This window comes from Megalobrama amblycephala, linkage group LG17 (assembly GCF_018812025.1).
Source record: "Megalobrama amblycephala isolate DHTTF-2021 linkage group LG17, ASM1881202v1, whole genome shotgun sequence".
Classification (NCBI taxonomy): Eukaryota; Metazoa; Chordata; class Actinopteri; order Cypriniformes; family Xenocyprididae; genus Megalobrama; species Megalobrama amblycephala.
Window position 1 is genome coordinate 46,822,760 of NC_063060.1, and position 15,554 is coordinate 46,838,313.

General features: G+C 37.3%; 1 protein-coding gene across 5 annotated transcripts in view; it reads left to right on the top strand.

The window, feature by feature from the left end:
- LOC125250028 (NLR family CARD domain-containing protein 3-like) overlaps positions 1 to 15,554 on the top strand; it is a 64,045-nt gene that overhangs the window by 5,887 nt on the left and 42,604 nt on the right. For all 5 annotated transcript variants that reach the window (XM_048162324.1, XM_048162325.1, XM_048162326.1 and 2 more), the window contains 3 exons: positions 3,404 to 3,517; positions 3,619 to 5,409; positions 6,064 to 6,237. In XM_048162324.1, the coding sequence (XP_048018281.1) occupies positions 3,404 to 3,517; positions 3,619 to 5,409; positions 6,064 to 6,237 (2,079 nt within the window). The remainder of the gene's footprint in view (positions 1 to 3,403; positions 3,518 to 3,618; positions 5,410 to 6,063; positions 6,238 to 15,554) is intronic.

Genomic DNA, 15,554 nt, shown 5'->3' on the forward strand with positions numbered 1-15,554 from the left:
CATGTGTCTTGCACTGAGGAGAGGCTTCCGTCGGGCCACTCTGCCATAAAGCCCCGACTGGTGGAGAGCTGCAGTGATGGTTGACTTTCTACAACTTTCTCCCATCTCCCGACTGCATCTCTGGAGCTCAGCCACAGTGATCTTTGGGTTCTTCTTTACCTCTCTCACCAAGGCTCTTCTCCCCTGATAGCTCAGTTTGGCCGGACGGCCAGCTCTAGGAAGGGTTCTGGTCGTCCCAAACGTCTTCCATTTAAGGATTATGGAGGCCACTGTGCTCTTAGGAACCTTAAGTGCAGCAGAATTTTTTTTTTGTAACCTTGGCCAAATCTGTGCCTTGCCACAATTCTGTCTCTGAGCTCTTCAGGCAGTTCCTTTGACCTCATGATTCTCATTTGCTCTGACATGCACTGTGAGCTGTAAGGTCTTATATAGACAGGTGTGTGGCTTTCCTAATCAAGTCCAATCAGTATAATCAAACACAGCTGGACTCAAATGAAGGTGTAGAACCATCTCAAGGATGATCAGAAGAAATGGACAGCACCTGAGTTAAATATATGAGTGTCACAGCAAAGGGTCTGAATACTTAGGACCATGTGATATTTCAGTTTTTCTTTTTTAATAAATCTGCAAAAATGTCAACAATTCTGTGTTTTTCTCTCAATATGGGGTGCTGTGTGTACATTAATGAAAAAAAAATGAACTTAAATGATTTTAGCAAATGGCTGCAATATAACAAAGAGTGAAAAATTGAAGGGGGTCTGAATACTTTCCGTACCCACTGTATATATATATATATTTTTAAATAATGCCATATTTGGTATTGAGAAAGGGTCAATAGTATACATGAAAGTTACATTATTATGCCATTAAACGGCGGCAAAGACTCTCTCTTTGAGTGAGTCAGAACAAGGAATCTGTTTTAGTGCTTTGGAAAATTCTTTTAACTTTTAAAAGGACAAAAATGCTTTCCTCAGTGGACATTCAAACTGATTTTTGTTTTTATAATGATATAATATTATGGATATTGACCTGAAGATTGAATGCAATATGCAGGTAATACCCTCGTTTAGTAGATCTCTCTCATAATACCATATATATGTCAAACAACAGATAACAAAGAAATCACTCACTGCTCTTGACTGAATAGTTTTTGTAACTTCAATAATGATTAATCTTTATTTATTTTATACAGTAAAGATAATATGCATGCAGTGTTATTTTATATTTGATTACTTTATCCATTTTCTGTACCTGTAATAAACTACTATTTATTTTATTTGAATATTTGCTTTATTGTACTTATTTGTGATGTTGCTTGTTGTTGCGATGAATGATTGTTTGTTCTTATTTTCTTTATTTTTATTTGACAGTAGTCCTATTTTCCCTAAACATAGCACATATCGAACCGTACCGAAACCGTGACCCTAAAACCGTGATACGAACCGAACCGTGAGCAATTTGAACCGTTGCACCCCTAATATGTATATATGTATATGTGTATATATAATATACCAGTGGCGAGCGGTGACTTTTTTAACCGGGTATGCTGTGTGGTGCGTCATGTAAATAAATGTGGCCAATGCAGTTACGTTGAATGGGTTTATAGCTAATATGCGAGACGCTCACGTTCTCTCTAGACATTGTTAGTTTACTCATTTGCTTGCTCATGACAAATAGAAACACAGTGAAAAGTATTTCTAATATGTTGGAACTTTTATTGAGAGTAGTCCATATTTACCTGTTGAGACGTAACTTCACAAGCACCTGTAAGAGCTTTTGTGACGTTTGAGTCGACGGAGGCGCAACATGCGAAAGGTGTTTGCAAAATATGCTGTATTTTTGTAATCCGCTAGGTGCCGCTAGTGTCACAGAAATGACATACTTCAACGTATCAGTTTAGGACACAGATCTAAATCAGACACGACAAATAAAAAACACCATGGCGTCAATTTAAATGTATGCCAGAAGTACCTTTTAAATTAATAATTAAAAAAAGTATAACAATTAGTATTAGCAGCCTATTATAAATAAAAAAAATAATAATTATGATAGTAATTATAATAAATATACGTAGGCTATAATAAATAAAAATATCAGTAGGCTATTCTTTAAAAAAAAAAGTTGAAATTATGCAACAATTATACACAAAAATGATATCGATTAACATCCTTAAACTATTTATAAGTTTTCATAAAAGAAAATGAAATACTATGAAAATAGTTTTAGTTATGATTTAAGTTAGTTTAAGTTTTGTATCAAATACAATGTGATTTTCGGTTTCAGCAGCTATTTTTTCCTCTTGGGCAAGCGGTCCGCTCATAGCTTATCCTGCCTATGTAATTTGCAATAGACCAGCAAACCAATGAGAACGCGCGACAATGATGACGTTCCATAACAAAAGCGCGAAGGCGCAAAAGCTGCTGCAGATCAGCTTACCCGGAAGTCTCTGTAACTGGCAGATTTAGGGAAAATTACCGTCGTTTGGCAAATAAATTAATTACGGACAGTTACATATGCATTACCAATCATGTAGGCTTTATGGTACACATCAAACAAGGGATTTAATAGTAATTTATCATGTTAATATTAGTTGCCGAGTCCACGAATGGCTTGGGTATGCAGAGCAATCGCAGCTTATATGGACCGAACGCCACTGTAATATACAACAGTTCTTTCTGGTTCAAATGGCTGAGAGGTCTTTCCAAACATGCAATATTCTACCAGTATCGCCACAGAAACAGTTTCATTGTTTGAATCACTCCGCTTTCAGCATTTTTAGGCTTTCTCTGGCTCTTATTTAGATAGTGTTTAAACATGAGTTATAATTCATTTTTTGGGCATATCAAACAGGCAATCTTTGGTCTTATTAATCTATTACTTGTTCCAAAGCTAATAGATTTGGCTTAAGGGCTATATTAAGTGTAATAACTTTATATTTACTTTGAAATTACATCCCGCACTAACTAGAGCGCTGCTTTTGTACATTTGACTAAACTGTTTGCTTGTCTTTATTTCCTATATTACTTCTTATACTATAATGGCTATAGTTGTTAATTTAAATATTGTGTTCAATAAATAATTACACTCTCATAATACTCTACATATTACAATGAGTTTCAGTGAAGAGACTCTATGTTCCTTTATTACTAGTTCTAAAGTGACGTTTTAGAATTAGTAACAGACACTTGGTCAAACTCGTGCTGTCAAACTGTTGCGTAAACGCAATGTCACACTTGTAGCCGTGTGTAATGGCTGTATATCAGCACGCTGTGATTACCTACGGGACTCAGCCTGCGGCCTATATATATGGAAGAAAATTATTATAAAGTGCTATTTAACATTTTAATAAATAAGTTGTTGAATACAGTAATTTGAAGTATTCACATTAATCTCTCTGTTTTAGCTCAGTTCATCAGAGGAGATCAGAACCAGAGTTCAGCTGTGTGTCTATGAAAAGTGACGTGTCTATGGATCAGCCAGTACATTTGAAGAGTGGAGATACACAGCCTGGTCTGAGGTAAATCATTTCTATAACAGATATTTGAATTTGAATATATGATACAGAACTTGCATTGTGCTTATTAAACCATGTAATAATGTGGAGTTTTTAATTTACAGTCATAAAGCCGACTGCCTCAACACATTTAGATCAAACCTGAGGAAGAAGTTTCAGTGTCTGAATGAAGGAACAGCAAAGCAGGGAAACGCAACACTCCTGAATGAGATTTACACAGAGCTCTACATCACAGAGAGTGAAAGTGGAGAGATCAGTAATGAGCATGAGGTGAGACAGATTGAGACACAATCCAGGAGAGCAGCAACAGAGGACACACCGATCAAATGCAATGACATCTTTAGACCTTTACCTGGACAAGACAAACCCATCAGAACTGTGCTGACAAAGGGAGTTGCTGGCATTGGAAAAACAGTCTCTGTGCAGAAGTTCATTCTGGACTGGGCTGAAGGGAAAGAGAATCAGGACGTCCAGCTCATATTTCCACTTTCTTTCAGAGAGCTCAACTTGATGAAGGACAAAACACTCAGTCTTTCAGATGTTCTTCATGTCTTTTTCCCTGAAACCAAAGAAATGGAAATATCCGGTGATGAATATAAAGTGTTGTTCATCTTTGATGGTTTGGATGAGTGTCGTCTGTCTCTGAACTTTAAGAGCAAAGTGAAACTGTGTAATATATCTAAATCAGCCTCAGTGGATGAGCTGCTGATGAACCTCATTGTGGGGAATCTGCTTCCCTCTGCTCTCATCTGGATCACCTCCAGACCAGCAGCAGCTGATCTCGTCCCCTCTGAGTGTGTCCATCGAGTGACAGAGGTACGAGGCTTCAATGAGCCACAGAAGGAGGAATACTTCAAGAAGAGAATCAGTGATCAGAGACTGGCCGACAGGATCATTTCACACCTGAAGTCATCAAGGAGCCTCCACATCATGTGCCACATCCCAGTGTTCTGCTGGATCTCAGCCACAGTTTTAGAGAAGATGTTGAGTGAAGCAGAGAAAGGAGAGATTCCCAAGACTCTCACTCAAATGTACACACACTTCCTGATCATTCAGACCAACATCAAACATGAGAAGGACTATGAGAAGAAAGTGAAAGATGAAGACATGATTCTCAAACTGGGGAAATTGGCTTTCCAGCAGCTTGTGAAAGGCAACCTGATCTTCTATGATGAAGACCTGAGAGAGTGTGGCATTGATGTGACAGAAGCATCAGTGTACTCAGGATTGTGCACTCAGATCTTCAGAGAGGAGTTTGGCTTGTATCAGGGGAAAGTCTTCTGCTTTGTTCATCTGAGCATTCAGGAACATCTAGCAGCTCTTTATGCACACATTTACTGTACAAACAAGAACATAAATGTGTTTGAAAAAACCAAGCAAAGTCTCTTTTCTAAAATTCCAAACCAGAAGAAATATCATTCATTATCTGAGTTGCATCAGATAGCTCTAAATAAGGCCTTTAAGAGTAAAAATGGACATCTGGACCTTTTCCTGCGTTTTGTTCTGGGTCTCTCATTGGAGTTCAATCAGACTCTCTTACAAGAACTAATGACACAGACAGGAAGCTGCTCCTACAACAAAGAGGAAACAGTTCAGTTCATCAAACAGAAGATCAGGGAGAATCCCTCTCCAGAGCGATCCATCAATCTGTTCCACTGTCTGAATGAACTGGGTGATGATTCACTGATGCAGGAGATCCAACTTTATCTGAAATCTGGAAAAATAGGAGAAACCAAACTCTCCTCTTCACAGTGGTCAGCTCTGGTTTATGTGTTGCTGACATCAGAGCAGACGATGGAAGTTTTCAATCTAAAACTGTTTATTGGAGAACAAAATACAGCAGATGAAGTTCTTCAGAAGCTGATGCCTGTGGTTAAAGAATCCAGATCAGTTCAGTAAGAAACATTGACATTATTCCACTTTCAAATCATGATCATTTAATGAATTTAACATGTGCTGTTTTGTAGTTTGATGATAAAGCAAATAGGAGAGTGTTAGTGGCATTAAATGTAAAAATAAATGCAGTTGTTGTGATTAAAATATTAGTGTGATGCATTAAAAAGTAGACAAGGTGATTCGTTTGTAGAAATGTTTTTAAACATTACACATTTAGATATAAATGTGACACTCGTCATACAAACCTCAACAATGGTGACAACAAAATATTCAGATAAACAGATCAAATCAACATCACAAAACAAGCTATTAAAAAGTCTCAAGAAAAACGACAGCAAAAATAAAAGCAGAAAAATTTAAGACAATTCAGCTTCATAACCTATTATTGATGCAGTGCATGCTGGGAGCCTTTGATGAGTTTTGAACTATGCTGTTACCCAGCATGCACTGCAGCATAAAGCTTTTAATTTATTGTTACCATTGATGAGTTTCATGTGCTGTTGCTGTTGATGTCTGTGAGTCTGCGTTCCTGATTATCACAATACTGCTGGATTTTTATCACTACAGTTAAAGTTACAGTCAAAAGTTATCTGTGCTTTAGTACCCTGCCTGATAAACCCATTATATCACTGTTTGTTTTGCACTCTACACAGACTACAGTTCTGTAACCTCACCGCTCATTCCTGTGAGAGTTTGTCTTCAGCTCTACAATCCACAAACATGTTCCTGGGAGAGCTCGACCTGAGTAACAATGACCTGCAGGATTCAGGAGTGAAGCTTCTTTCTAATGGACTGAAGAGTCCAAAATGTCATCTGCAGATACTGAGGTAAATGGATTTCCATAAAATCACAAAAAAATACCATTAAATTTTGTCACTAAATGTGGCATTTGCTCTCAATGAATTACCATAACAAGAGTGGTAGTGGTATTAAATGTGAAAATCTGTTAAATGCAGTTGTTGTGATAAAAATATTAGTGTGATGCATTCAAAATTAGACAAGGTGACTCGTTTGTACAAATATTTTTTTAAACATAACACATTTTGATATAAACACTCATCATACAGACCTCAGAAATGGTGACAACAAAATATTCAGATAACCAGATCAACTCAACAAAACAAGCTCTTAAAAAGTCACAAGAAAAACGACAGCAAAAAAAAAAAGCAGAAAAAATTAAGACAATTCAGCTTCATAACTTATTATTGATGCAGTGCACGCTGGGAGGCATTGAATGAGTTTTGTACTATGCTGTTACCCAGCATGCACTGCAGCATAAAGCTTTTAATTGATTGTTACCATTGAGTTTCATGTGCTGTTTGTTGATGTCTGTGAGTCTAAATAATACAGTAGTTAATAAATTTTGCTCTTTGCATGTTTTTAACACTTTTAACCCTCTGGAGTCTGAGGCTGATTTGGGGTCCTGGAGAAGTTTTGACATGCCCTGACATTTGTGCTTTTTTCAGTTGTTCATAAACATATTAATGGCAAAAGTGTCATTACATTCAGCACAAACTAGGCTACCATAATATGATGTACATGTTTGTATTTTTTAAGGAATAACGTTTATGTGTGGTTATTGAAAAAAACAAACAAAAAAAAAAGTCACTGAAATAATGCCAAAAAACTAATGTTATATATGTGTTCACAAGACTTCTTGGTATTGGAGGTTGTAGACTAGAATTTTTGCTTCAAAATGATGTAAAAATTTTCCTGCCTACTCGTTCATATAAAACAATATAGATCTTTAAATTTTGTAAGACACTTTTTGTCAAGAAACACAGTATGCGTGGAGGCGTGAATCATCATGAATAATGCTGTGATTCACACCTGAGAAGACAAAATATTTGCATAATGACCTTTAATGACTTGAATAATAATGAGGCCTTTCAGTCAGGTAGGCTATGTGAAAAAACCCTATCATGCTGATAACAGGATTAATGTCCACTCTGTCTCAATTAATGTCTCAAGCTCATCATGGTGTATATCAAACATACAGAAAAAACAGCAATACTGTGAAATATTATTACAATTTAAAATAATGGTATTCTATTATATACAGTGGGTACGGATAGTATTCAGACCCCCTTAAATTTTTCACTCTTTGTTATATTGCAGCCATTTGCTAAAATCATTTAAGTTAATTTTTTTTCCTCATTAATGTACACACAGCACCCCATATTGACAGAAAAACACAGAATTGTTAACATTTTTCCAGATTTATTAAAAAAGAAAAACTGAAATATCACATGGTCCTAAGTATTCAGACCCTTTGCTCAGTATTTAGTAGAAGCACCCTTTTGATCTAATACAGCCATGAGTCTTTTTGGGAAAGATGCAACAAGTTTTTCACACCTGGATTTGGGGATCCTCTGCCATTCCTCCTTGCAGATCCTCTCCATTTCTGTCAGGTTGGATGGTAAACGTTGGTGGACAGCCATTTTTAGGTCTCTCCAGAGATGCTCAATTGGGTTTAAGTCAGGGCTCTGGCTGGGCCATTCAAGAACAGTCACAGAGTTGTTGTGAAGCCACTGTTTCGTTATTTTAGCTGTGTGCTTAGGGTCATTGTCTTGTTGGAAGGTAAACCTTCGGCCCAGTCTGAGGTCCTGAGCACTCTGGAGAAGGTTTTCGTCCAGGATATCCCTGTACTTGGCCGCATTCATCTTTCCCTCGATTGCAACCAGTCGTCCTGTCCCTGCAGCTGAAAAACACCCCCACAGCATGATGCTGCCACCTTGGCAGCATCATTTTTTGTAACCTTGGCCAGATCTGTGCCTTGCCACCATTCTGTCTCTGAGCTCTTCAGGCAGTTCCTTTGACCTCATGATTCTCATTTGCTCTGACATGCACTGTGAGCTGTAAGGTCTTATATAGACAGGTGTGTGGCTTTCCTAATCAAGTCCAATCAGTATAATCAAACACAGCTGGAGTCAAATGAAGGTGTAGAACCATCTCAAGGATGATCAGAAGAAATGGACAGCACCTGAGTTAAATATATGAGTGTCACAGCAAAGGGTCTGAATACTTGTGATATTTCAGTTTTGGACCATGTGATATTTCAGTTTTTCTTTTTTAATAAATCTGCAAAAATGTCAACAATTCTGTGTTTTTCTTGTCAATATGGGGTGCTGAGTGTACATTAATGAGGAAAAAAATGAACTTAAATGATTTTAGCAAATGGCTGCAATATAATAAAGAGTGAAAAATTTAAGGGGGTCTGAATACTTTCCGTACCCACTGTACTTTAAAATATAATGTATTTCTGTGATGCAAAGTGTCTGAACAATTATGTTACCTCTATGGTATTTCATATAGACTTTTAGCTTAATAGCATGCACAATTGGATAAATACTGATGGATTCTCATATGTTTATGTCAATTTTCTATACAGAGGAGTAATATTTATTCAGTATTTATTGTCTGTGAAATATTTATATTCTGTGACGACCTGTAACCTTTCTCCAGATATAAAAATTTCCGGTTCTATATTTATATTGTTTTTAGAAAAAAACATGGTAACTGTTTTAGATATATTCAATTGCAGACAGGATTGTTCAAGCCAGATTGAAATCGATGACATGGCCTCAGTTAGTTTAGAGGCAACTTCCTCTGCAGATTTTCCATAGGCCAAAATAACTGTGTCGTCTGCATACATCAAAGTGTCACAGTTCTTACACAAAGATGGTAACTTGTTAATGTATAAACTAAAAAGAATTGGACCTAAAATTGAACCCTGTGGAACACCAGTTGATAATAGTAAGGGGGTAGAATTATATTGGTCAATTCTTACACTTTGTGAACGAGATAAAAGATATGAGTTAATAAGACTAATATATTTTGAAGAAAAATTAAATGCATGAAGTTTGTGCAGTAAAACTGAATGGTTGACTGTATCGAATGCTTTACGAAGATCTAAAAATATTCCTCCCACTATCCCTCCTTTGTCTATATTTGATTTAACCTTTTCCAGAAAATAACATGTTGCTGTCTCTGTAGAATGATAAGCCCTAAATCCAAACTGCATTGAGTGCAAAGGAAAAGAACTGCAATTAAGATGATTGATGATTTGTTTAGCAACCAATTTTTCAAAAACTTTAGATACTGTTGGCAAAATGCTAATCGGTCGGTAATTAGATGTAAGAAGGGAGTTGCCACCTTTAAATATAGGAATGACATTAGCAATTTTCCATGACTCAGGAAATTTCCCTTGATCTAGTGACACATTGATGATATGTGTTAATGGACCCTTAATTGACTGACCTATTTGTTTTAGCATAAGTGTATCCATCCCATACACATCTTTTGCTCTTGAAGACTTAAGCTCTATAATTGCCTTTTCCACATCGGATATAGATACAGATTTTGGATATAGTGGGGGCTCAATTAACAAATCTGAAGTAATGACAGGTAAGTTGTTATATTTCACAGGGAAACTTTTAGCTATGGTATCCACAGAATCAACAAAATACTCATTTAGTGTCTGTACCACAGCAGATGGATCCTGCAAAAGCATGCCATTATTCTTTAGCTGTATTGAATTATTACTAGAAGAAGTTTTACCTGTTAATTTATTAATCTGATCCCAAGTCGCTTTTGAGTTTCCATGACAATTTTTAATAATTGTGATAAAAAAGTCTGCCTTTGCTTTTCGTAGTTGTCTTATCACTCTATTTCGTAATGAAGCAAATTTTTGTCTCTCACACGATAGTTTTGATTTTATGGCTTTTTTAAGAGCATTGTCTCTGTCTTTCATTAACTGTTTTTTTCATTAACTGTTTGTTCTTTCACGAACTGTTTGCACTTTATTTTATACGTATTATCTTTTTATTCTTTAAATTCCTTTTCCTGTTTTTATTTCATTTTTAATGTATTTTATCATCTTGATTCTGACTTTTAAAGCATTTTAAATATTGCGGTAAAATTCTCTGTTTTTACTGTTATTTCTATTCCTTATGTTCTATTTTATTATTATTCTTTATGTAAAGCACTTTGAATTACCATTGTGTATGAAATGTGCTATACAAATAAAATTGCCTTGCCTTGCCTTGTTTAATATCATCACTGAGCCAGGGAAGTGAACACTTTCTGTTTTTATGTTTAACTGTCACTGCAAATTCCTTAAAGGTCCCGTTCTTCGTGATCCCATGTTTCAAACTTTAGTTAGTGTGTAATGTTGTTGTTAGAGTATAAATAAAATCTGTAAAATTTTAAAGCTCAAAGTTCAATGCCAAGCGAGATATTTTATTTAACAGAAGTCGCCTACATCGAACGGCCAGTTTGGACTACATCCTTCTACTTCCTTCTTTAATGACGTCACTAAAACAGTTTTTTGACTAACCTCCACCCACAGGAATACACAAGAGTTGCGTTTGTAGAGTGTGTTTGTCGCCATGTCGTCGAAACGCTGTTATTTTCATCCCGCAGTCCAATCACCGGGTCTGATTCCGGCTCAAATTGATAGGGTAAAATTAAAGACATGTTTACAATAACACTGAGCGCATGCATCTCCACGTTATGGTAAGAGGCGTGACTTTTCCGGGCACGGTGCGCTCAGAGCTGTCGAATCACAACACAGGAACCGCTGGCACAATCAGAACTCGTTACGTATTTCTGAAGGAGGGACTTCATAGAACAAGGAAGTCATCAGCCCGTTTTTATGACAGTGCAAACAGCGGTATACAGATAAGTAAATTATGTGAAAAATACTGTGTTTTTTACACGCGAAACATGAACACATGTTATATTGCACACTATAAACACAATCAAAGCTTCAAAAAACCTCGAAAAACGGGACCTTTAATTTTTGTTTGTAAGCATTCAGTAAATTTCTGACTAATTATTTCCAATTCATTGTCCAATAATAGAGTGTCCCAGTTCATATTTCTTATTGCAGAGTGAAATTGATCCTGTTTGCTCCTTGGAATGCCAATGAACTCCTTTTTCCGGAATAAGCTGCAAATCACTTACTGGTTAATTTTCTTGTTATAAGCACCATGTTATGATCTGAAAGACCAGTTAACATATTGTACGATTTTGTAATCCGTTCCGGGTGATTGGTGAAGATTAAGTCAATTAAGGTGCTAGAATTGTTTGTAATCCGTGTTGGTCCTTTAACCATCTGGACAAGATTAAATCCATCCATAATTTGCTGCAGTTTTTTTCCTTGTACTGTTATCGTCCCAGTGTAGATTAAAATCGCCCATCACTATAACCTCCTTTTTAAAATCACACTGCTTTAACATTTCCTTGAACTTGTCATAAAAATCTATGTTAGCAGCTGGTGGTCGATATAAAACTATTAATGTGAGAGACATCTGAGGTGCAAGAGATAAATTTAACCCGACACATTCTAAATCAATTGGGGATTTCCACTGAATTTCACTGCACTGTATACTGTCTCTCACATAGATCATTACCCCTCCCCCTTTAGCATCAGCTCTATCTCTCCTGTAGGAGACGTACCCCGGAACTAAAAGCGCAGTAGTAGGGGAATTTTTATGCAGCCAAGTTTCAGATAGGCAGAAATAATCCAGATTTGATTCAGTCATCATGTGTATAATTTGATCGCTTTTTGATCTTAAGCTTTGGATATTTAAATGTCCGCCAAAGAGACCTTTTGGTTTGGCTTTTTGATCCCAGATTAAGCATGCATTGTTTACAGTGTGAACAACCTTCCACTTCCGGTTCATGCGTATTGCTTTATTTACTGTAAAGCGTTTGTGGATGTTAGCGGTGCTCACCCTGCCGACTCCGTGAAGACCGCCCTCGCTTGGGCCTCCCACCTCCGCGGTAGCCTCTCCTGTCGCCGCAGGACGTCCACCCGGCGAACCACGGCAAAGCCCCGGACCGTCCAGACCCAAGTGCCGCATAGAAGCATCACCAAGCTCAGGGCTGACAATGGCAGCTGCAGGTGCACTCTCCGCGGACGTGAATCGCTGCCGCTCCGGTGAATCACGCCGCAGATCCAGCACACCATCCGCGCAAGAGCCAACCCCACCGGACCATCTCAGCTTGGCGCAAGGATTCACCCGAGCCAACGCCGGATCCCTGTAGACACCGCCCGAGAGCACCGCCGCCAAAGACACACCGGAGTCACAAGTAGGCGCATTAGGAAGGTTTGCTCTGTTTGTTCGGCCAGTTGGACCAGGGCACTGATGGATGTCACCCGACAAAAGTAGGCAAATGCATATTATCATGGCATTGTTTGTTGATTTCTTACAAAAAGTTTCTTTGCGTTTTCTTCTTTGATGGTAACGATTTGAAATTGCAAGTGTAACAGCCAAGGTGTATTCTCCATACCCAAAGACGCCATTGATCTTGTTTGTTTGCTCATGCCAATACGCCTCCTTGTCATACCAGTTGTTTAAGATGGTATTACAAATTGTGTCCTTAGTATGAAAGATTTCAACCGGCAGTATGAACTTTACAAAAAGTGTGTAAAGTAGTAGAGCAACCAGCACGCCTGAGCAGGCTACCGCCATCTTCTCAAAGTCAGTTGGACTTTTGCAAATGTGACATCTGCTCTCAATGAATTGCCATAATGAGAGACAAAACAAAATTTGCAGGAATGTGATTTTTCCCCCCCATAATGTCTGCATTCTCCAAACTGATAAGTGACTCGAAAAATTTGTTTAGGGTAGGGAGATGAGTGGACAGTATGATGATGGAAATCATGACATGGTCTGAAATAATTACTACAGATACTGCAAAATGATGTGTTTCAAATAAATGTATTAACACTCTGGAGTCTTGAGGTATCGGCGAATCCTATTTTTTTCTTACCAGTGTGAAAGAGACTCAAAATACTCCGTCAATGTTGCACATACAATTAGGAGTTGTACACCATTTTAATCTATGGAATATCTTCTTTTATTTGTGTACACTCAGGGTAAAAACAAAATGTTGTGCTTTTTGTAAAATAAAGAAAACAAACATGATGAGTGATCTGTCATCTCCCTCTGAACGAAGTCCAATCTGATAGTTCTCAGAAAATAAACTGTAACTTAGTGAATACTAATCACAAAAAAATTAAACTTATGTCTAAAGAAACGTTGAAATGCCAGGTTGTAAATCGTGTAAGTCAAATCAAAGACAAAAATTCTCTGTTTATGTAATCTATATGAAAAGAGACACATGTCAGATGCCCGTGATTCAGCTCATTATCCGCTAATGCGGCAAAGCCCACGGAGCGAGCGCTATTCGGATATTCAGACGCAAATTCTGAGACAATACATGTATACATTGTCACAATCGTGTATTTATTGTCTTGAAAAGTGTTTATCTGTATGTTAAAGCGATCGCTGGAAGCCTTTTAGTTCCTGGAATGTCACATGATATGCCTCTTCTTTTACTGAGATATTTGTGGACTAAAGGTGCACAGAGCGCCCTTCGGCTGCAAGTATGAATTGAAAACACAGTATCCAGCGCTCACAGTGATGACAATAAATATTGAATAAATATTACTCCTCTGTATAGAAAATTGATATAAACATATGAGAATCCATCAATATTTCTCCAAATGTGCATGCTTTTAAGCATATTAAGAAATTACAGTCAATATAAGATTTTAAGAGTCAAAATGTGAAGCTTGAGTCTTAGATCTTTTTTATGATGTATAGTTTGTCAACTGCACATTAACATTTAGGCTATATAACAAATATAGTAGCCTACATGAAATGCCATAGAGGTAGGAATGTTCAGACGCTTTGCATCACAGAAATACATTATATTTTAAAGTATATTAAAATAGAAAACCATTATTTGGACTTCTTTTTAAAAAAGACTTCTTTTAAAAAAATGTCCAATCTTTTGACTGGTACTGTAATTTAACATAGGCCTATACAAAATTTTCTTCACATCATGTGCAATGATACGTGCATGCATGGGATCACAAAAATCTAGTTTTTTTTTTTGTCAAGAGTGGACATTAATCCTGTTATCAGCATGATCACATAGGGGTTTTTCACAGCCTACCTGACTGAAAGAGCTCATTAATATGCAGGTCATTAGAGGTCTTTATGCGAATCTTTTGTCTTGCCTCCATCCGGAATGCAGAATCCTTGGCAATATTCAAAAGACAGCTGAAAACTCATCTCTTTCGTGAGCACTTAACCTCATCTTAAAAAAAAAAAAAAAAAAAAAAAAAAAAAAAATTCTTATTCCTATCCTTTCACTTCCTCTAATCCTTCTCTATTGTAGTTTATGATACTCTGAGCACTGCCTAAACTTGTATAGTGAGCACTTCTTGTGTCTATTTGCCTCGTCATGATGACTCGCTTGTTGTATTCCTCACTTGTAAGTCGTTTTGGATAAAAGCGTCTGCCAAATGAATAAATGTAAATTTATTCATTTGAAATGACCTGCTGATACAGACAGAGAAGTTAAATTTTCTAAGCTCTAGTGAGACTAGGACTAAAGCTGAGTTACGTTCAGCTTTGCTTGAAATTTCTGAGCTGAAAAAGCAACAAGAAATAGAAAACAAAACTTGTGTTCTGTTCAAACAACAGCTTCCCGACTCAAATGGTACCCAAATCCAGCATAGGGAACACTTGGGTAGAGTAGGAGCTGAGACTGCAGCTAAAACATCAACGTTGGTAAACAAAGATAGCATTGCAAGGCAGAGATGTGAAGAAATAGGAACAAGGATCAGTGAATTGGAGAAAGGCAGGCGTCTCCCCCAGCAGCAACCAGAACCACAAAGTGTGCACCCCCGCTCCTTTGGTTCAACTTTTAGGGACACACTGTTTTATGGCTTTGAACAGAGAAAGCATTATCAGGACAGTGATGTCACAGCCTCAAGCAGCCTAACTGTGAGGGACTCTCCTAAAACTGTCCGCTCCTTACCTGAGCTTCCTAGTATGCTAACATCTAGCAACAGACTGCAAATTCTTAGAGAATTAGCACGTGACATAGAGGTTTTTAACCCTGAGACTACTGATAACAACATAGAGTTGTATTTAAAGGATGTAAATGCAGCCTTGACATACTTTCCTGAGGCCAGCATGGCTGACAAAGTCTTTCTTCTGAGAAAGACCACAGCCCAGATTGTCCATGGCTTCATGGATAGACAAAGTCCAGCTATTGCTAACAATTATGATGAATTGTGTAAAGCCCTTCTGGTAGAGTATACTCTGTATCAGAACCC